Below are 23,942 nucleotides of genomic sequence, written 5' to 3' on the forward strand. Positions count from 1 at the left end.
GTTTTTTGAAATGCACAGTTTTATTAACGTTTATTGCGAAGTGCCAATATTCGTACTCTTGTGAAATCTTATCAGATATGACTTGTTATTTGCGTAGCTGTTTCATGTAGTAGTTCATACAGACAGTGCAACAGGTGCAAATAGGCTGAGGTTACTATTAATATTGTCAGCCAGCGAATAATGTACATGTACAGCAAGAAGTCCAACAGTTCCCCTGGAGCATATGCACTTACTGTATGTAAACGAAGCAAAATTGCTGAAGTAGTTTTTTGGAAAACGTTTTAATGGTTGCATAAAAATAAAATGTCACATATTTCGGGTTCACGTGGTTTTTCGCTATGCAATTCTTCTCAAACGATAACAGGGAAATTATTGGTTAAAACATTTTGTTATTTAAAATTGTAAGTCTCACTTCACACCCTCATAATGAGGTGATTATCTTTTCGTTATTGGTGGCATTTATTACGATACTTTAGGGTGAGTAAATAACTGCCCATTGTTCGAAGATTTTGCAGAGAACTAAGAGTCTGAACTGCAGTTGCTAACCTGAGGGAAGCAGAAACTGGCAATCTGAAATTGTCATATTTCGACATGCATATCCTCCGCATAATTGAGAGACGAATGCCAGGTTAAAAGGCAGAATGAAAAAAGGTGACCCAACCAGAATTCGGTCCCCAATATTCTGGTTTCTAGCCGCACGCTCAACTGCTTTCCTCTTTTCATGTTGTTCTGATCATTTGGTCTGGACGGACGTCATATGACACTCATGACACACTTTCAAGTTACCCGTTGAACACTTCACTCAATTTTTTTTTCTTCCAGAGGGCAACAGGCCATCTGACGGAACACGCTGAGCTACGGTGCCGGAAAACCGCTAGACCAGCCCACCAGGTGCGAACTAGATGCGCGTGCTGCGTTCTCGAGGCACCACTACTCTCTCGAGTTGTGATGGCTGTCCACTACGTCGCAATCGCTTCGTTTTCACATCTTCATTTTAACTAATCGAAATTCAGACGTTTCGCACGAAATATTTATAAACTGTATACAAAAGCCTTCCCCGTGAATCAGTGTGTCTATCAAGCAAAACTGGATCAAAATCCTTACAGCAGTTCCTGAGGTTAGCCTACATATACAGATGTAAGCAAGTAAGCAATCGAGCGAGTTCAATGTATTTAAGAGATGTGCAGTCGCCTTTGTATCTTTGGAAGTGTCCTTACAGAGACTGAATACCAAGAGAGGATGGACACTTATGATCCTAGCCGTTTCGCGCACTTAAGTTTATTTATTTATTTTTTTAAAAAAAGAGATTGAACATGTAGGATCCCTTCAACTATGAGCTGTTCTACAAGGTACATATGTAGGTCTGTCTAGTGCTTGGTCAGGCTGTTGTTTAAAACTTGAGTCACAGATGCTCTACATGCTCCTCCCTATAGTTAAGCGTCGAGTGCCTCCTTGAGATGTGATACTACTGTCTCTATCTGCTCTTAGTTTACTGAACATACAAATTTTTGTACTTCTTGCGGCTACCCTATGTATTCATCTGTGTTTTTCACTACTAGTTCTCCTGTTTTGTCTTCTGTGATCTGTGTATCTCACGCTGATGGGTGATCGCTAAAACCACTCGTTAACCTCTCTTACTGCATTTGAAATGTCTCTCTGCTTATATTCCCTCACGATTTACATTTACTATATGTACCCGATGAGTACGTTGACAGTTACGCTCGTCGTCAATAAACTCACAGCTTGAACTGGTAAACCTAAATGCACTAGTGAGTAGTACAGTTCATTCCTTGTTGTACTATAGTGTCCATACTAATCCTATGTGTCGGCACGAATTATTTGGTACCATGGTATTATGAAGTGCTCACTTTTTGTCAACCATGTTTCCGATATATTTCCTCTGTTTACCCAGTGACTGTGTGCCAAATTAATTAAATTACTTCTGGTACTTTTTGACGGAGTGTGCGTTCCATTGCACAAATTTCTTAATTACTGTAAACATCATGGAAACAAGTTTATGCCAACGATACTGGTAGATGGCGATGCCCAGTACTGATGTCGTCAGCATCGTTAATGATACGTTACACACTTTGCTCGCAACTACTGGTAAAATTTCCTTTCTGACGCCTTCATTAATCTTACAATCAACTGAGCGACGTCTATGTGTAAGAGTTGCGTCCTTTGGTGAGAATAATCCGTCTGCTTGGGATCGAAATATGTTTAAAGTGTATATCTAATGCGCAGTTCACTTTGTGAACGCAATGCAAAATGTGCAACATGCTACTGGGGACGTTTCTGTAGGTCCACACGCCCTCATTGAGTGAACTGCGCATTGGGGACAAATTATGAAAATCTTTGGATCCCACAGAGATTAGGCGCAACTCATGTACAATGACGTCGCTCGATGTTGAGGTACTATATATGGGCAGATTCCGAGAAACTGTTTCGAACGCAAAACAGTGGAGGCTTTTTTACCGTACCAACGGTCTAGAGTTCAAGTGCCCTGATTTGACCCAGTACTGGGACATCGAAAGCAAGCGATTAAAACGCTATACTGTCCTTACAGGAAAACGAAAGCCAGACACAGCGCATTTTTGATTACTTATTTTAGTCTTAGAATAGCCGTACTTTTTTTAATGCGCAGGAAGAGAGAGGCGCATCAGTGGAAGGAGAGTCACGAATCAGCATAGCTCGCTGCGTTTTCCGAATCTTAACGGACTCCATGAGATCATGGATCGCCGCAGTCATGAATGTAAAATGTCCTTCTTGCTACTTTATTGCTTGCCAGAATAACGACAGCGTTTTTAAAACGTCCACACATTCATGAATGCAAAATGTCCTCGCTATTTTATTACTTGACAGAATAACGACAGCGTTTTTAAAATATGTCTGTTTATGCAGAGCATGTTTACCTGTCTGCATAATGTTATATAAAGAGTACTTTATTTGTACTGGGTGAAGCCAGAGTCTGTTTAGGGATCCTTTCTATTTTGTTACTAGGAACTCGTGGTCTCCGGTACTCGTTACAGAGTAACTGTGTTTCATTTCATTTCTTCTACATCTACATCTACATGATTACTCTGCAATTCACATTTAAGTGCTTGGCAGAGGGTTCATCGAACCACAATCATACTATCTCTACACCATTCCACTCCCGAACAGCGCGCGGGAAAAACGAACAGTTAAACCTTTCTGTTCGAGCTCTGATTTCTCTTATTTTATTTTGATGATAATTCCTGCCTGTGTAGGTTGGGCTCAACAAAATATTTTCGCATTCGGAAGCGAAAGTTGGTGACTGAAATTTCATAAATAGATCTCGCCGCGACGAAAAACGTCTTTGCTTTAATGACTTCCATCCCAACTCGCGTATCATATCTGCCACACTCTCTCCCCTATTACGCGATAATACAAAACGAGCTGCCCTTTTTTGCACCCTTTCGATGTCCTCCGTCAATCCCGCATGGTGAGGATCCCAAACCGCGCAGCAATATTCTAACAGAGGACGAACGAGTGTAGTGTAAGCTGTCTCTTTAGTGGACTTGTTGCATCTTCTAAGTGTCCTGCCAATGAAACGCAACCTTTGGCTCGCCTTCCCCACAATATTATCTATGTGGTCTTTCCAACTGAAGTTGTTCGTAATTTTAACACCCAGGTACTTAGTTGAATTGACAGCCTTGAGAATTGTACTATTTATCGAGTAATCGAATTCCAACGGATTTCTTTTGGAACTCATGTGGATCACCTCACACTTTTCGTTATTTAGCGTCAACAGCCACCTGCTACACCATACAGCAATCTTTTCTAAATCGCTTTGCAACTGGTACTGGTCTTCGGATGACCTTACTAGACGGTAAATTACAGCATCATCCGCGAACAACCTAAGAGAACTGCTCAGATTGTCACCCAAGGTCATTTATATAGATCAGGAACAGCAGACGTCCCAGGACGCTTCCCTGGGGAACACCTGATATCACTTCAGTTTTGCTCGATGATTTGAAGTCTATTACTACGAACTGCGACCTTCCTGACAGGAAATCACGAATCCAGTCGCACAACTGAGACGATACTCCATAGGCCCGCAGCCTGATTAGAAGTCGCTTGTGAGGAACGGTGTCAAAAGCTTTCCGGAAATCTAGAAATACGGAATCAACTTGAGATCCCCTGTCGATAGCGGCCATTACTTCGTGCGAATAAAGAACTAGCTGCGTTGCACAAGAACGATGTTTTCTGAAACCATGTTGATTACGTATCAATAGATCGTTCCCTTCGAGGTGATTCATAATGTTTGAATACAGTATATGCTCCAAAACCCTACTGCAAACCGAAATCAATGATATAGGTCTGTAGTTCGATGGATTACTCCTACTACCCTTCTTAAACACTGGTGCGACCTGCGCAATTTTCCAATCTGTAGTTACAGATCTATTGGTGAGCGAGCGATTGTATATGATTGCTAAGTAGGGAGCTATTGTATCAGCGTAATCTGAAAGGAACCTAATCGGTATACAATCTGGACCTGAAGACTTGCCCGTATCAAGCGATTTAAGTTGCTTCGCAACCCCTAAGGTATCTACTTCTAAGAAACTCATGCTAGCAGCTGTTCGTGTTTCAAATTCTGGAATATTCCATTCGTCTTCCCTGGTGTACTGTATTGTACTGAAAAGTGCACAACAGTGAAAATGCAATGCTATGCGCGGTGTGTTTTGTTTGGGAATAAACTTACTGCTCCATTCGCTAACTTCTTTCTTCCTTTCTTTTTTTGCGGCTTTAGCTGTACATTAACACTCGCTCTTCAATTTGCTGTGATTATGATGGTCGACATTTTGAACACTACCCGTAAGGGAACATTTGTACATTTTTTGCGTACCTTACGTGACAATTGGCCCACGGCCTACTAGCTGTGGTAACATTGGCTTCCGTCAGATCACCAAATTTAAAGCTGTCGGACTTGTCTAGCACTTGGATGGGGACCGTCCGAGTCTGCGTAGCGCTGCTGGCAAGTGGGGTGCACTCAGCCCTTCTGAGGCCAACTGAGGAGCTACGTGACTGAGAAGTAGCGGCTCTGGTCACGAATACTGCCAACGGTGTGCTGACCACATGCCCCTCCATATCCGTGTCCGGTGACGCCTATCGGCTGAAATGACATGGCGGTCGGTCGGTACCGTTGAGCCTTTCAAATCCTGTTCGGATGGAGTTACATGGGAATGACAGAACGGGCTGAACTCACTATGATAAACGTAGATATGTTACGTCCTGGGTTAGTTGCCTTACTCTTGTGTGTGTTATAAAATGGTTCAAATGGCTCTAAGCACTATGGGACTTAACATCTGAGGTCATCAGTCCCCTAGACTTAGTAACTACCTAAACCTAACTAACCTAAGGACATTACACGCATCCATGCCCGAGGCAGAATTCGAACCGCAGCAGTCGCGCGGTTCCCGACTGAAGCGCCTAGAACCGCTTTGCCACCGCGGCCGGCGTTTCGCGTTGTACTTTTGATGGTTGATATTACAGGCTCTTTCACTGTTGTGAAGACTTTTTCTCAGAAACAAATGTAGTTAAGGTAAGAAACCTAATAAATCATAATCACGTCATTACTATGTAACAAGCGCTTAAGATGAGGACGTTACACCAGAATATTCAGAAAAAGTCCCCGAATAACATTCAAAATTTTATCGACAGAGTTCGGGTTCATCTTTTATTTGTTTTATTTGCTCTTTCCGCTCCTAGCGTTCTCCTTTTTGACGCTAGTCACGAAACATGATATATGTGTACCATCGCGCCGTTCTTCTTTGGGTAACTCGCTGTAAACACCACATAGAATGCATAGGGAGGACCACAAAGAAGAAGGATCCATAGAGTTAGCAGGATACATTGACCGTATCCCCACCGGCTGCTAGATGTGCTTGTTGCGTTCCGCAACTGCACTAGAGTCGATCAGAGCCGAAGGTGATCCAGGCTGCGTGAGAGCGAGTCAAGGACAACCTTCACTGGGGCGTCTGGGCCTCAGGGGACACTCGTAGCCCGCATTCTGCCTTAGTGCTGAGCTCTAACCGCAAGGTCGGCAGCAGAGACTCTGCCGTTCTCGAAAAATCCACGCGCAGTCACTTCCGTGGCCAGTTTGAGAGTGTATTGTCCAATCCCTTCGGAAATAACAACAAACCATTCCAGTGCCAGATAGGAAAACAAACGTGTAGTGGGAAACACGTGGTGTGCAACACAGAAAGAGAGCTTTCTAGCAACAGGACCTGATCATAAAAATAATTGCAATGTTTGCTCATATTTCAAGTGGCTAACAGCAACATAGCGATACAAAAAGTAGAACATCTCAAACATGGAACCTAAAATGAGTACACGTTCCATCATGTACGAAATCCAAGCGTCGTAGTGTAATTTGAAAACCGTGATTCGGAACCACTGATAAGTCCTGTCGACACTAATTTAAAGTTATTGATTAATAAAAAACAAATTATAGGATCACACTGCGCACCCATATTGAGTCATTACTTATTTAGACTGATCAGTGACGGGCGTTTTAACATAGATGTTCTGTGCATATGTACCTGAGCAGGTTCCACTGAAGCTCGCTTTTCATTAATCATCAACGTCCGCTAATTTAAATACCACCAGAACATCATGTGCTTAATGTCATTACGAATCTACTTCAGCTTGGGGATTATCGACAATGGCGATGACGACAATCGGCTGTTCACTGCAAGAAACCAAGAAAACAGGAAGGGAAAGCAATGCTATATCGCAGGTTAATTTTCTGAGGTTTTGGTTAGTTCTGCTTTTGGTTAGTTCTGTACAATTAAAGCCAGTTCGCAGTGTAACTTGCTGTACCTCTACGCTCTAAATCGACAAATATTGATCATTAACTGAATCAAGTACGTAAGTTTCAATTTTTTCCTGGTTTATCAAAGAATAATATTAGATTCAGCGTCCAGTCCAGTTCTCTAAAAACTGTCCCGTCGATGTCAAGATCTTTAGAGATGGAGCTGTTCGAGAAGAATCTTGACATGTCAAATACGTCTTCGGCACTTGACTGTGCTGCGGATTTACAATATAATAGCTTTGATAGTCGCCAGATTCACAAAAGTTAGCATCATATTTCCATTTTTCTACGAACCTCCAAGGAAAAAAGTCTCAGGAATTGAAACAGATCAAAGTTTGTCTTCAGACTTTATGCAAGAAGCATGTATCACAGAAACCTATCACGTATCACAGTAACCTATTTTGCTTCAACGTTTGCGAACGAAAATGAAATGATCGTATGGCATTGTTTGCCGCGAGGTCCCGTCCGGCCGCCTTGTTGCAAGTCTTATTTCATGTGAAGCCACGTTGGGCGACTTGTGCGTCGATGGTGATGGGAGGATGATGACAATACAACACCCAGTCCACGGGCGAAAAAACATCTCCAACCCGGCCGGGAATCGAACGCGGGCCCGCTGCATGGGAGGGAAACACGTTACCATTCAGCTAAGTAGGCGGAAGACGTTTACGATCGCATTAGAAACACTGAATTTTGACGAAACACTCGCAGGAACTCGTTTTGTGGCACGTGTATGTTTAGAAGCGCATTAACATCTAGCCCTTGCGAGTAACAGATGTGTACACTACATCTTGCTATGCAAAGATACTTTTTCATTGCGAGTGTATCTTGTTATGGAATAAGTTTTTATTCACGTCATGTAAGTAGAAAAAAAGGGCTGTTTGGTATTGTCTCTGGGAGACACTGAGCGGTAAGTTCAACCGCCTAAAGGGAAACGGTATCATTCTCGTAGCAGTGTCTAAGAGTTGTGTATCTCTTGTGTGTAAGTGACTACTGTGGTGTCAGCTTCGTCTTGTACGATGATAAGACAAGGGAGAGGGTGAACACTCTGCCGACGCATAGCTCACTCCTCTCAAATAGCACCAAGAGGGGCGCCGACATTAACGTCCCCATCCGACAAAGTCGCATGACCTCACTCCATGAGACTCTGCATCGAGGTTTGGAATTTAATCCAGAACATTGACGCACGGTCTGATGATCAGGAATACCACGCCAGCACCACTCCTTGCCAGCCGAACACAGGCCCCGAAAATATCTTCCACCACAAGGGTTCGAATAGGCTACCTCCGTTCGAGCGACACAACATGGATGACTACGAAGGCTGGTATTTCAAATGAAGATAAGTCCATATAGAGAAGCATATACTGCCAAGAGTGCCTGGCGCCTGTCATGCAGAATATGCAACGTTAAACTCTTGTTATTTCTCCCTGTTGTGGAGACAAGACAGCACAATTATTTTATACTGGTACGAGGGCATGGTATCGATCCACTTTTTTTTATCACGTATAGTTTGTTTCACCTCTGGAAATTTGTTAATGAAAAAAGTCACGTTTCGCCGTGGTCTTAGTGAGGGTGGCCACACTGCACTGGAATTAACGGAGCTGCTGCATAGGTGCGGCGCGTTTTCAAGGTCGCACGCAGCAAAATGCACCGCGGACTATTCACTTCTGGAACTCCAGCAGCCCGTTTCTGGAACTCCAGCAGCCCGAGTGACCACACGAGCAGCAGCTGTTCTCGACCAGAATTCAGTTACGATGTGCGACGTGGAGGGTGTAGACACCGATCTTTTAATTGGTTGGCTCTGAGCACTATGGGACTTGACTTCTGAGGTCATCAGTCCCGTAGAACTTAGAACTACTTAAACCTAACTAACCTAAGGACATCACACACATCCATGCCCGAGGCAGGATTCGAACCTGCGACAGTAGCAGCAGCGCGGTTCCGCACTGAAGCGCCTAGAACCGCTCGGCCACAGCGGCCGGCCATTGTCATCATTCCATTCTACAGCTGATAGTTGTCCTTATTCGGAATTGCGATTCATTTAATGTATTTCATAACGGCTGTAGTCTCCGCAGTGCCTGTTCCTTCGGACATGCACGTCTAAAGGAACTTTGCATCGTAATCAGAATAACACAGGCACTTCGATATCATATCAATCCCATACTTCTGACTGATTTGCGTCCTGTCATCACCTATTGGTTGTTTCGTGAATTTTTTCCTGAGTGTCTCCCACACAGCCATACTTATCATGAATAATGCATGTTGTCGAAGAATGACCGAGTGTAGACTTGAAGAGAAGTGAACGGAATGAGTTTCCTGATCCTAGATACCGGAAAATTATTTGAAAATTATGGTCAATGTATTATAATGCATGCAAATTTTATTTTAGTTAAGAAGATATAGAAACTCTGTAAAAGCATAAGGGATAGCTATCTGAGAAATTTAAAATTTCAGGAAGGCAGAAGTGGAGATACAGTGAAGAATAAGGGGGCTTACCTATATACCAAGCAACTGACCTTTCTTAGTCACGTATTCTATTAAGAGTGTGGGTTATTAAGACATATTAAAATTTTATATTGAATGTTCCGTTAGTTTTAATCACTGCAGTACAGAAAATGTATTTGCAGGTCAACAAGAATCAGTGAAGAGTCAGTACCAGTGGTTGACGAAACTGCGCTGTCGCCAAATGTTTCAGCTGCATCCTTGTATGTGCGTGTTACGAGGCCCCTGGCACGTATACTGGGCCGTCTGATTGCTCTGAAAAAGCTACAGTCGCTGGAATTCCTGCAACATTTTTTCCAGGTCAAATCTCGCTAGGAAAAACGCATTTGGTGCCGTAGTCTTACCGGTAGACCATCAGGCACGACTTGGATTTTTCTCAAACTTCGATGTTATCTGCAGTTGCAACGGCGAACTTTAGTCCGTCATTGTTCAGACAGTTTCCACGAAATCGTAAATACCATTGCTCAATGGTGTTTTTATGTCGTCACATCATATCTCTCGCATTACTCAATCAAAATGATTGATGCATTATTTTCAAGATTTCGTTCACCACTAACGATGAAAAATACACAAATAGTTTGAAGTTATTGGTTTTGTTAAAAATTGTATTTCGAATGCGTTGTGGCTTTTTCTGTCGTCTGCATATGCTGTTCTCCTGCCAATACAGCTGACAAATCTTGACAACAACTGAAGCTGCCGCCGGCCGGGGTGGCCGAGCGGTTCTAGGCGCTACAGTCTGGAACCGCGCGACCGCTACGGTCGCAGGTTCGAATCCTGCCTCGGGCATAGATGTGTGTGATGTCCTTAGGTTAGTTAGGTTTAAGTAGTTCTAAGTTCTAGGGGACTGATGACCTCAGAAGATGACCGCTACGGTCGCAGGTTCGAATCCTGCCTCGGGCATAGATGTGTGTGATGTCCTTAGGTTAGTTAGGTTTAAGTAGTTCTAAGTTCTAGGGGACTGATGACCTCAGAAGTTAAGTCCCATAGTGCTCAGAGCCATTTGAACCATTTTGAACTGAATCTGCCAAGCTCTGTACTGATCGTTGCACAACACACAACAGAAACCTACACCATAGAAGAAGAACATATGAACGGCAAGATAGCTTACGAGAAGCTAAACGAAGAATAGAAGGCAATACCTGTGGAAGTCTTGCATTCAGTAAGAAATAGGTTTCCCAACTGTTACTTCACCGACGGATCGGGAGGCTTTGATAAAACGTCCGTTTACAAGACTTTGTGTCACATTTTTGGAGGTGAAAACACTGTTGTTTTAACAACAGGCATTGCTGCCCATTTCCTACCAGAGGGACACACATCACATCCGATTTTCTGACTGACTGTACCCATCTTTAAGACGTCGGTCTCATGAATTCGCACTCACAGCAAAGATGCACAACTTGTCCGTTACTGTGGTCTCATCATTTGTGATGAGATTTCAGTGGGTCCCAAAGACGCGCTAAGCGCTGTCGATCGAATTTTAAGAGACATCATTAACATTAATCTCCCTTATGGAGGCAAAATAATTCTTTTTGGAGGAGACTTCCGTCAAGTATTAGTAGCAGAGCCATTGACGAAACTATAATTAAACGACCACCCTTACGGTCTAATGTCAAAATTATTGAGTCAAAATAAGAGAGCAAATGGGAATTCGTTGAGTCACCATTTTTGTCCGCTGACAGGACACGGGCAACAATGTCTATCCAGGCTACTTACTGTTAAAACAACAATGTTTTCAATTCGTAAAACGGGACACGAAGTCGTGCAGACAAATGTTTTACCTAAGTCTTCCGGTCCATCATTGAAACAACTTTTGGTAAACTCATTTATTACTGAATATAAGACTTCCTCACCTACTGTCTGCTGTTTTCGTTTAACTTCTCGAAGCTGTCTTGCCGTTCGTATGTTGTTCTTCTAAGTTGTAGACTTATGTTGTGTGTCGTGCTTTCGCTCTCTGGCTGGTTGTTTTGGAAACAGTTGAGAGCACACTTCAAGCGAACAGGTTCCTGCCTCTACCAATAGTGTCAGACACACCAGGAGCCCCACTTTAGCCGGCTGCTGTGGCCGCGCGGTTCTAGTCGCTTCAGTCCGGAACCGCGCTGCTGCTACGGTCGCAGGTTCGAAACCTGCCTCGGGCATGGATGTGTGTGATGTCTTTAGGTTAGTTAGGTTTATGTAGTTCTATGTCTAGGAGGCTGATGACCTCAGATGCAGTGTGTGTTTGTGTGTGTGGGGCGGGGAGGGGGGGGGGGGAGGGGAGAAAGTAATCTTAATATGTACACCTATAGACTAGTCAGTCGTAACTGTCAAGATCTCAGAAATCCATCTAGGGTAGTAAATCCAACTAGGATGTCCAATCAACGTCTGTATAGTTCCTGATGTATGCCAGTGGCAACTATTCGACGGCTAGTTTCTGTACAGAAACGAAACCTCTACGTCTGACCTCTGTGGCAACGCCAGTCCCAGAAAAGGCCAAGGCGACGAAGACGACTAAGCCAAATGTGGATTGTAGCTGTATTCTGCTAGCCGCGGTATTGAGAAGAAGGACACCAAGTGATGACTCTCCTCCTGTGTTTGGCTTCGCTTTTGCTCCTTATGTGGAACTTCCTATTGTGAACTGCATGCGATGGACAGAGAACAAAAAACTATTTTGCTTACAACATTGTAAAATAGTAATATGCTTAAATAATAGAAACAACATCTTGTCGACTTAAAGCCTAACCACATCGCAGTTAAAGGTCCGCTGACTATGAAGCACTATGAAGCAAAGTGGTCACGAGAAACGGTGTCGACTTCTGGATCGGCCAGAACAAATGAAAACTGTGAATGAATGCTATCGAGCAGCTAGAACATCGCAATAAGTGATGTGCCATTGACTACATATTGTTAAAACTGAACCGAGTGCAGCAGTAATTACTCGACATGCACTGGTAGTCTAATGCGCACAGCACTACATTGCTATATTTGGGAGGTGAGCGACATCCGGTTCGTATCCGCGCGCCCAACTATAGACTGTTGGTCTGTCAACGCCATAGGCCAGGAGTTACTTTTAGGTGGTTTTTCGCAACTGGTTTCTCGTGTACACTTCAGGAAAACAATGCACAAACAGTTGAAACTCGAAAGCACGCAGAAGAGAGTTTACAAGACTTACAAACAAATGGTGTAGACAAGATTATCCATCGACTGACGTAGTGTCAAGTTGGATATCAACTACTGAAATGAATGCTAGATGAAAAGGAAGAAGATAAAAGGTTCTTCGGGTATTAAACCTGTGAGGCGGCATAACGTCAAAGAAGAGAAAAAGAGGTAACAAGTTTCATATGGGATTTGTTTTTCGTCATAGGCGTCAACTGTAGAAGTGGGTGAAAAAAACGTACACTCATAGCATTAGTTTACGTTCACTTCCAAGAAACTCACATACATAGTTCAGATGCATGGTAATTTCTCCGTCAGATGGTTCGAAACTAAGTCCTGATGGAGGCCAACTGCTTTTGCACTTGTCAGCCTTAACCTATCTCGCTTGTACACCGATCACCGATGACGGCTAATTTCCGTGTCGCAGCAGACTTTTCTATCCGACTAAATGCACGCAGACTAGGAACGCCACAAGAACCATGAAGTTTAATCACACAATGCAGGCTTCCAGAGCCGGTATTTGCCTCCTTGGTGGTGTCCGTTTCACGCGGCGTGTTATTAGGTCATGTTCCAACCAACATGCCTGAAACAAACACCACCAAAAAGCTTGAAGTTGGTGACTACTGAAAATGCAAGTAACGGGTTCTGCAAAGGCAAAATACTCTCATTTGAAATTTTTAATTTTAGCTGTTAGCTAATCAACGCTTTTGTTGATAGTTTTCTTTCATCAAAATAACACACTAGCTAAGGCAGAAAACAACGCTGATGATTCACGTCCCGATCACGGCAATGTTGTTAGAGACTGATAACATCTTGGAGAGGACAAAGATGGGAAACCATCACGGCATTCGCTTTACGCAGTTTATGGAATTCAGGTCAACGGAAAGATAAATCTGAATGGCCGGACTGGGATTTGAATCCCACTCCTCCCGAATAGGGGTACCGAGCCATAGTCACTGTGCTAACTTCTTCAGTATGAGCAGAAACCATGGGAGTTAATTCGTTTCTCATCTCTGATTATTCCCATGGTTTTTCTCTACTTTTTTTATTCCAATCCCCTAACTTGGTATTTAGTGGGGAGAAATTTCATCAAATGAGGAGAGAATAGCATCGTGTGGCGGGAGTTTCAAATTGAAAATCATAACTTTACATAAACGAAATTTCATGGATTTTCTTATTTTATCTATTTTTTTCTGGTCGTGTAATTGATGCTCACTTCTTGGGCCGCATTAATACTTGGTGTAGACCCCTGTCTTCAGAGTCTGCCTAAACCTACTTATCCGATAGAATGAAAAACAGGTAACCCCTCCGGACGAATGGATGTTTGAGAGAGACTACACTGAAAAATAAATAGTTTAAAAATAATTGTTTATTGTGGCTTTACGATAGTTGTTACTGTACTCTAATATCCCTGAGTCGTTTTTGCTCAGTTAAGTTTTAGTGTACCGTCAGCTAAGTTAAATGCAGCTACTTTGATTTTTCCAGTAAAAACTTGATTAATGTGCTTTCAAAAGACAGTTAGCAATATCAGCGGAGCGTTCGTAACTGGTGCAGTGCATAAACGGTTTATTTGTTAGATCAATTGCATTGTGTGTCGCACAAATATGGAAGAACTCAGCTCCATGCTATTTAATGAAATTCGTTCTTATTGTAGATCACATGTTGCAATTTTAGTCCCTTCTCTGATCTCCCCAAATAAATAACACAAGAGTAAAATGCATTTTCTTAGTCTGTTCAGGAGGTATGCTTGACGGATAAATATTCAGCTTGCAGCCAGATAATAAATAACGTATTGCCACAACAACGAGTATGTCTCGTTGGCACAACATTTAGATGACTAAACAGTACATGACGATGACGAAAAATGTCACACTTATATTGCAACGAGACACTATATCACCCGCTGTGGTAAAGCGATGTTCGAATATTCTGACGACCACCTGTGCCTTCCATCGTGCCATTAACAGCTCACTGGAAAAAATGTCAAAACGACAACTTCTGAGAAATGCTGAAAGCTAGGATGAAATGCACAAAACTTACACTTTAAGCTAGCTATACTGGACAGCAAAGTTGTTAGAAAGGAACAACAACGTAAAAGGTTTACAAAACCGGCTGTTCGATTCAGCAGACATCCCATGAACAGGTTCTATATAGTGTTTAAGCATTCGGAGAGTAAAGCGTATTGACGGAATGGGCAATCCCAAAGACTTTGCAAAATGCTAAGCCAGTACGACAACGGAAGTATGAAGGCTCATTTCCGCTTATGACAATGATCATAGTGGTGGTGGTGAGGGGCACGATAGGGTTAATGAATGAGTCAGATACCGTATCATAAATTCAAATCCCTCTTGGGCAGAATATCACAAAGATGCTTTTGAGGAGTTTGCTTATTTTAATACTTTCTGCCCTGTGCTGCACTGCCAAACACTCAGTTCAGTTAGCAACCGGAATGAGGACCTTTCATGAGCAGAACGCAGCACGTTATTTTAGATGTGTGCTCCAGGGAAGTGTGGCTATGTCGCTACTGTTCATGTTGCTGATGAACTACATTTTCGGAAATGCCACTATAAATTAATTTGAGTTCTATACTGTCACTAAAAGTTCTAGATTCATACTCGAGTCGGTAAGAATAGACAAAAAACTGCGAGTGGTGATGTGAAATGAACCCATTAGATAGGTTCAGTTGCAGGTAAAGCAAGCCCCTCCGATTTACCAGTTGGAAACTGCAGTTCGGCTGTGACGCACATTGTTTAAAGGACATTTTTACAGCGTATACTGAAATACTGCCTAATTATTTGCGGTTCATTTCAGGGCATCGAGGCCGTAAGTTGAAAAATAGGAAATGACAGGCATTCAAAGAAAGATGCTTAATATCTCTCGGAAACCTACTAGCTAAATTCCAAGAACCAAGATCCTTTGCTTCGCCTATGTAGAAAGCGTGAAAGTAACAGTTGACTTATTGCGCCCACAAACCCACATAAGAAATCATCTTGATGAATGTTGAAGTTCTTGTGTTATTCCGTGTTCCTCAACTAAATTAGCATTTTGTAACGGCGTCCTGACCGAAACATAAGTCGAGGCGTTGTTCACTCTTTTGGTTACCGAGACATGATTCGACACCTATGATCCGTATTTTGTGGGTCTCAGTACGCCAATCTCAGTACGCCAATTAGAGAAGAAGAACTACAACAAAAATAGATGCAAAATACTACACTGCACACGCACCCATGACACTCACACAGAGGACACAGAAAGACACTTGATACTTCATAACAGGTCGGGGGAGGGCAACAGTTTCTACCAGCAGATTGCTCAGGACGGCGATGTAGGATTCTTGCATTTGCTCCCCTGAACTTATTTCCTGGGAGTACGAGATCACTTCGACCGTTGATTTAACTATATACAATTTTGCTGCAAGATTTTATGATTTAACGAATTGATGATAGAAAAAAGCAAAGAACTGCATTCATTAAGGCATACAGCGAGAGTTATTAACATCGCAATGAACAACTTCATTAAAAAAAAGAGTAAAGTGTTGAGGGTCAAATCTACGTAAAATCAGTATTTCAGTCTTAAAAATAACAAAATGGTTCAAATGGCTCTGAGCACTATGGGACTTAACTTCTGAGGTCATCAGTCGCATAGAACTTACAACTACTTAAACCTAACTAACCTAAGGACATCACACACATCCATTCCCGAGGCAGGATTCGAACCTGCGACCGTAGCGATCGCTCGGTTCCAGACTGTACCACCTAAAAATAACATTTGTAATTATAAGCAAGCATGCTTGTTAGGCAAGTGCAAGAGAACAAAAGGAATGTGAAAGTCAAGCAAATTTTACTTATCTTAAATTAATATACAGTACATTCTCGCAGTATCTCATTAACGAATAAAGTTGTCTGAAAATGGTTTTCCCCAGCTTCCAGAGCTCAAGAATCCTCAGCAGACCACAGGAAGTAAACATTTTTATTGGTCCTAGCCAGAAGGAATGAGGTATGGGAGGAATCGTTTTCCCAAGAGTCGAACTCACTTGAAAACCGACGAAATGTCGTTAATCATTCTTTGAAACTCTCCTTAAACTAACTGACACACGTTTTACTAGGCGCCGCCAACTTCATTCATATCAAGTGCCAATGGCCTTGCCTCGTTGATTCCACCATTTCCCGTCTGATAACCGAAGTTAAGCGACGACGGGCGTGACTGGCACTTGGACGGGGAAATGTAAAATGTTCCGGACATTACACCGTGGCCGAATGGGCTTAACATTAAAACCCAACGTTTTCCTTCCCGTCTGCGGAGGACATTTTCAAGGGGAATCGTTGCTTCTCTGAGTGTCCGGTTCACACGCAGGCGCGCTCCTGACTGCAACAAAATTCCTTTTACGAGTGCTCCCGCGCAACGGCGTGACGTCACATCTTCAGAATACACGAGCGCAATTGGCCGTTGTCGACTGCCGTCGTCCGCCGTGCTATCATCCCACGATCGAAGACTCGTACACAAATTCTTCAGCACCGGGAAGGTGCTTCTCCGGTCGTGAAAGTTTAAATTTATAATATTCCGCTTTTTTCCGGCGAAGGGGAGGAGGGATGGTGACATAAAGTTCCTGATCGCCAGACTTTGCGCCAATGTCGTGGATTAAATTCCAAACCTCTCTGCTGTGTCTTATGGAATGAGTTTATGGTCCCCTAGATGTTATTCGAGAGGAGTAGGCAATGTGCTCGTACCGGTTTGGTTCAAATGGCTCTAAGCACTATAGGTCTTTGATGTCATCACTCGCTTAGACTTAGAACCACTTAAACCTAACAAACCTAAGGAGATCACACACATCCATGCCCGAGGCAGGATTCGAACCTGCGACCGTAGCAGCAACGCGGTTCCGGATTGAAGCACCTAGAACCGCTCGACCACAAGGGCCGGCGCGTACTGGTTTCATCCTCTCCTTTCTCTAATCATCACACAACGCAAACATGACAACACATTACACATACACCCATTACAGTCGTCTACATGTCTCAAATACACTTAACACACAAATCTCACACTTCGCGAAGGAAAGGTGACAGTGCACACGAAGGATAACAAAAACCTTACCAATTAGGAGACTCAGCTTGTCGTTCGGAGTCTTCCAGCATATCGTGCCATACGCCATTACATTTTACATTCACATCGGGTGTACATCGAAAAATTCAGCAGAATAGGCCCACAAAAAATAGGCCTAATTATATCTACGTGTTTTACGAGGGCCCACAAACACATTTTTTATTTCCAATTTTTGTGGTGCGACCGCAAGGGCTGAGCCTACATAGCCTGCGCGCAAAACGTCATTATCACATCAGACATTTGGTGCGCAAAAAGGCTAATTGTGAAGCCTGGCCTACACCGGAGTACCAGAGAACGAGAATTGTCGCTGGTGCAAACAGTATGCTGTGGCCGAGCGGTTCTAGGCTCTTCAGTACGGAACCGCGCTGATGCTACGGTCGCAGGTTCGAATCTTGCTTCGGGCACGGATGTGTGTAATGTCATTAGGTTAGTTAGGTTTAAGTAGTTCTAACTTCTAGGGGACTGAAGACCTCAGATGTTAAGCCCTTAGTGCTTAGAGCCATTTGAACCATTTGCAAATGGTAGGCGAGCGCTAGCGAACTGCATTCTGTCACACTGGGTCACATACGCTGGTGCTAGCCCGTCTTCTGCTGGCTGTTTGTCTTTCAGCGAACCGTGGTAGGAAGTTCACATCCTCTCACCAGCTATCTTGATTGCGAACTACTTTCGCTGCTGATGTGAACTGCTTGAGGGACGCAGAGAACATAGTGCTGGTGATATTAGAATATACGCTACATGTCATCGGTGCTTGTCGATTCCAAGAGACCCGCAGACCAAATGCAGAAGGAAAAGAAGTATGACCGGTAAAAGATTGCCGTAGTACTCAAAAATATAAACGGGGACTCGAAAAAAAGATATATTTGGAAACGACCGAATAATCACAAACTTTGCATTCCTTTTTATTGAAAAGGAACAACATGATGAATTTCCTTGAAAGTAGAAAAATATGTGTCTACTATCCTGATTGAAACTAAAAACATAGTAAAGACCGGACCATCCTCGTTGGTTATGTTCGTTTCAGTTGCAATTACATGGCTGATGTATTGATGTTATGTTACAGATTTTTTAATGTAATAACCGAGTAAATAAAATCTTTTTCTCGTGATCAGGCTCTAGCAAACTTTATCTAGTAACTTATGTCACAGGTTGTATGCATAAAACACATTTTATTAATCGTGTTTTATTACCATACTATTCCTAATACGTACGTTAATAAAACGGTGTAATTGCTTCGCATATGTCACTGCAGATACCACCAAATATCAGTTATTAAAATACGTAACAAGTATTAACGTAAATTAAATACTCAAATAGACAGTATTAATGTTCCACAATAATGTTTATTTTATAGTTCGCTATGAATCGGTTTTCGGCTTTGCAGATTAAGTTGTCTGAGTGTGGCCTTGAAAGCCGGTTCATAACGAAATATAAAACAAATATTACTATGGAACATTAATGTTATGTATTTAGGTTTTTAATATGTAAATATTCTTCCAAGTACCGACGAAAAATTCCTAAATACAAACTTAAATATTCCTAGTTGCTAATAAAAAGACTGTAAATAATAGATTTTCTGCAGGTGGTCGGAAATTAGTGTACTGCTTTTAAATTTCATCTTCAGTTGTAATGAGAAGCCAGCGGGAAGCGTCAGCCGAAGTCTGTGCGAAGTTTTGGATTAATTTTAAAAAGGACTGGAGCTGCAATTATGTCGTCAAGTACACTAGCTCCATGCATTGCAGGCTTACGTACCAATTCTGACTCATAATTTTTTCTTTTCCTGCACCATTTAGCTTGAATGAAATTTTCACTCTGCAGCGGAGTGTGCTTCGTTTGGTCTGGACGGACGTCACATGAAATCCGTTCAAACTGATCGTTGATTCTTTTACTTATTTATTACAGAGGAAAATCAGCCCTCTGACCGAACACACTCAGCTACCGGCTTAGCCACAGCCTGCGGAATGTTTCCAGAATGAAATTTTTACTCTGCAGCGATGTGTGCGTTGAGAGAAGAACTTCAATGAAGTTTGGAAGGTAGGAGACCAGGTACTGGCGGGTGTAGAGCTCTGAGGACGGGTCCTGAGTCGTGCTAGGGTAGCTCAGATGGTAGAGCACTTGCTCGCGGAAGACGAAGGTCCCGAGTTCGAGTCTCGGTCCGATACACCGTTTTAAACTGCCAGAAAGTTCCACCATTTAGCTTGCTTCGTCAAAAACAGTACCCTAACCATAAAAAATAAGTATCTCTGAATATCTAAGCTCTGCATCGCCGTTCTAACTATACATATAGTGTTGAACCCTGCGGGACGATTGTTGGTCCCCTAAAAACCGTAACGCAACTGTCGTAGTGCTGCCACGATATGCTCGTTCTCTTCAATTATTTCCGGTGTAAATTCTAGTTCACAGTTAGAAGAGAATGGTCGTGACTACTGCAAACATGTCTGTGAATCGTCAATGACATAGTTGAAAAATTATTTATTTCTAAAAACGAAAGCACTACCTGGTTTGAGAACGTATGTCCTGTCTCCATTTGCATATTAAATTGTGAGTCCACGAAGGATGCATAATTAAGGTTAAATAGGTTAAAATATGTTAAAATAGTGCATGACATGCAAGAGAATATCCTCTTCAATTCTAGGTCTCCCAGAAAGCCCCTCGCAGAGGTGGACAACGGTCGAGGCTTAGGGGCGCACCACACAAGGGGTCGCATGAAGGCAGAGGGGCGGTCTTTCGAATATAGTGCTTCACAAGACACCCATTAGACCTGTACGAAGCACATCCCAAAGTTGAAATTCCGGAGAGAGCGGCCGTGTGCCCGTAACGTTAGCGGGTGGACTGCTCAAGCCATCTGACGATCTAAATTTAGATTAATGAACCCGCCAACAACTGGTCTAAGAAACCACAAACTGTCATCCGCTGCAGTCGTGTGTCTGCCAATTTCCTACATCCTCGTGTGAACGAGGCGTACAGATCGGGACGGCCGCAGGTGCTGCGGTACTCACGCAGGTGTGCGGCGCGAGCGGCGCAGACGACCGCGGCGGCTACGGCGAGCAGGGTCCAGGCGCGGGCCATGCTGGAGAGCTTCTGGAGACCGCAGGTGCTGACTGCTGGCCGCCAAGGCCGCGCGCCGCCTTTTATAGCGCCGCCTTACGTAAAACCTCACGTACCTCCCTCCTCGTCGTCTGACAGCCTCTGCGTCAACCTCTCTTCTCGGAAACACCACCTTTACCCATATTTTTTTCACCAGTACCTTCGAAATGTTTGCTTCCATCACGTTGCAGCACAACAGACTTTGAGTACCGAAATTTCAGGGAAACTAGTCCCCATTAACCAACAGACATGTCCGACGATACAGTACACTTCTCCCACTGACGTAATTATTAATCCTCCCCTACTACCTGTACACTGGCAGAGCTGTTATCCAGTGAAAAGTATCCCCGTTGGACGATGGCAAACACTTGGAAAAAAATTCTGCTTGGTGCAATGAATAACAGATATCTTGAAACCTTTAGACGCGAGATGACGGCCAATGTTAAGTGTTCCCTCACTATGACATCGGCCCCCTTGTCCCACAACTTGTAACCACGACGTTTATTCCTTTCAGACCCATCATCATCATCACCACTATGAGACCTGTCATACAGTGGACCAATGCAAGTTGCCTATTTCGAGGCCTGCCACATGATGGGCCAGTGAAGCGTGTCCTCACTACGAGGCTCGTCATATGGCGGACCACTGTAAGTGTTCCCTCACTATGGGGACCATAATGTGTTCTTATTACGAGGCTCGCTGTATGACGGACCTATGAAGGGATCTCCTCACTATCAGGCTTGTCATATGCCAGACCAAAGCAATTACCATCGTGTCGCCGGCCGGGGTGGCCGAGCGGTTCTAGGCCCAACAATCTGGAACCGCGCGACCGCTACGGTCGCACGTTCGAATCCTACCTCGGGCATGGATGTGTGTGATGTCATTAGGTTAGTTAGGTTTAAGTAGTTCTAAGTTCTAGGGGACTGATGACCTCAGAAGTTAAGTCCCATAGTGCTCAGAGCCATTTGAACCATTTGAACCATCGCACGAAGCTCAGGTACAGGTGCCCATTCAGGCGGCCAGGTAAAAGAATGGCCCAATGAGATCGTCGCCTACAATGCCAGCTCAGATATTCACAGCCAAACCTATTTGATGGCGTGACTCTACTACAGCGTGAGAATTTTCCTCGTCCTGCACGTGGCTATTCCTGCTGTTCGAAATACCATATCAATCAAATGAACCAATGAAAGCGCGCCCTCTGTACGTGTCATTTCATATCATGGACCAACAAAACTGTGTCCCATCATATGCGGACCAACGAAAACACGCCATCATTACGAAATAAAATAAAAATTTTAAGCAATCGATACTATCAGTTATAACCCAGTCAGTCAGTTCTTGATTTCATGTCTTCATTTTCCGACAATTTATTTCGAGTCAAGAAATTCACAGGGAGTTTCCGAAAGAGCGTGCAAAAGTTTAACAGGACGTAGAGGTTGCTGCACTGAACAATTTGGGGTCGGTAAGTCAGCTTAAGGAGACAATAGGAAGAAAATCACATTATTGTGTACTTTTTTTATTTACATTAGTTGCAGTTACAGTTAACTGCAAATACCATCATTGACAGAATGAACGTACCATTTCTGCATCTACATCATACATATACTCCGCAAGCCACCGTACGGTGCGTGGCGGAGGGTATGCCGTACCACCACCATCTGTCATTTCCTTTCCTCTTCCACTCGCAAATAGAGCGAGGGAAAAACGACTGTTTATATGCCTCCTTATGAGCCCTTATTTCTCTTATCTTCGTGGTCCTTACGCGCAATGTACAGGGTGATCAAAAAGTCAGTATAAATTTGAGAACTGAATAAATCACGGAATAATGTAGATAGAGAGGTACAAATTGACACACATGCTTGGAATGACATGGGGTTTTATTAGAACCAAAAAAAAATACAAAAGTTCAAAAAATGTCCGACCGATGGCGCCTCATCTGATCAGAATAGCAATAATTAGCATAACAAAGTAAGACAAAGCAAAGATGATGTTCTCTACAGGAAATGCTCAATATGTCCACCATCATTCCTCAACAATAGTTGTAGTCGAGGAATAATGTTGTGAACAGCACTGTAAAGCATGTCCGCAGTTATGGTGAGGCAGTGGCGTCGGATGTTGTCTTTCAGCATCCCTAGAGATGTCGGTCGATCACGATACACTTGCGACTTCAGGTAACCCCAAAGCCAATAATCGCACGGACTGAGGTCTGGGGACGTGGGAGGCCAAGCATGACGAAAGTGGCGGCTGAGCACACGATCATCACCAAACGACGAGCGCAAGAGATGTTTCACGCGTCTTGCAATATGGGGTGGAGCGCCATCCTGCATAAACATCGTACGTTCCAGCGGGCGTTTATCAGCCAGGCTGGGGATGATGCGATTCTGTAACATATCGGCGTACCTCTCATCCATCACGGTAGCAGTTACAAAGCCAGAATCACGCATTTCCTCGAAGAAAAAAGGCCCGATAACGGTAGATGTGGTAGATCCAACCCGTACCGTGACTTTCTCGTCGTGCAATGGAGTTTCCACGACAGTTCTAGGATTTTCGGTAGCCCATATTCGTTTTGCTGTCCAGCGCCATCTGTCGGACATTTTGTGAAGTTTTTTTTTTTTGTTTCTAATAAAACCCCATGTCATTCCAAGCATTTGTGTCAATTTTTACCTCACTATCTACATTGTTCCGTGGTTTATTAAGTTTTCAAGTTTATACTCACTTTTTGATCACCCGGTATGTTGGCGGCAGTAGAATCGTTCGGTAGTCAGCTTCAAATAGCGGTTCTCTAAATTTGCTCAATAGTGTTTCTCGGAAAGAATGTCGCCTTCCCTCCAGGGATTCCCATTTGAGTTTCCGAAGCATCTCCGTAACACGTGTCGTTAGAACGCACCGGCAACAAAACAAGCAGCCCTCTTCTGAATTGCTGCGACGTCTTCCTTCAATCCGACCTAGTACGGATCCCAAACACTCGAGCAGTAGCCAAGAATGGATCGCATCAGCGTCCTATGTGCGGTCTCCTTTACTAGTGATCCACTCTTTCCTAAAATTCTCCCAATAAACCGAAGTCGACCATTAGCCTTCCGTATCACAGTTCTCACGTGCTCGTTCCACCTCATATGGCTTTGCAACGTAAATGACTTGTCACTGTCAAGCAGGACACTAGTAATACTGCATCCGAACATTACATTATACATTGTACTACATCTTACAAAATGTGCTGAAACTGACTGAAATTTTCGCAATATTAGTTCAAATTTGATATTCGCTTCTATAAAGTAGGAAAGTATTTCAC

At 43.3% G+C, this 23,942-nt stretch overlaps 1 protein-coding gene across 1 annotated transcript in view; it reads right to left on the reverse strand.

The window, feature by feature from the left end:
• The window catches only part of LOC124774984 (protein takeout-like), a 74,697-nt gene extending 54,023 nt beyond the window's left edge, over nt 1–20,674 (reverse strand). The window contains exon 1 of the mRNA XM_047249728.1: nt 20,566–20,674. Coding sequence (XP_047105684.1) covers nt 20,566–20,635 — 70 coding nt within the window. The 5' untranslated portion in view covers nt 20,636–20,674. The remainder of the gene's footprint in view (nt 1–20,565) is intronic.
• Between the last annotated feature and the right edge of the window lie 3,268 nt (nt 20,675–23,942).

The sequence above is a fragment of the Schistocerca piceifrons genome, chromosome 2 (assembly GCF_021461385.2).
Source record: "Schistocerca piceifrons isolate TAMUIC-IGC-003096 chromosome 2, iqSchPice1.1, whole genome shotgun sequence".
NCBI lineage: Eukaryota > Metazoa > Arthropoda > Insecta > Orthoptera > Acrididae > Schistocerca > Schistocerca piceifrons.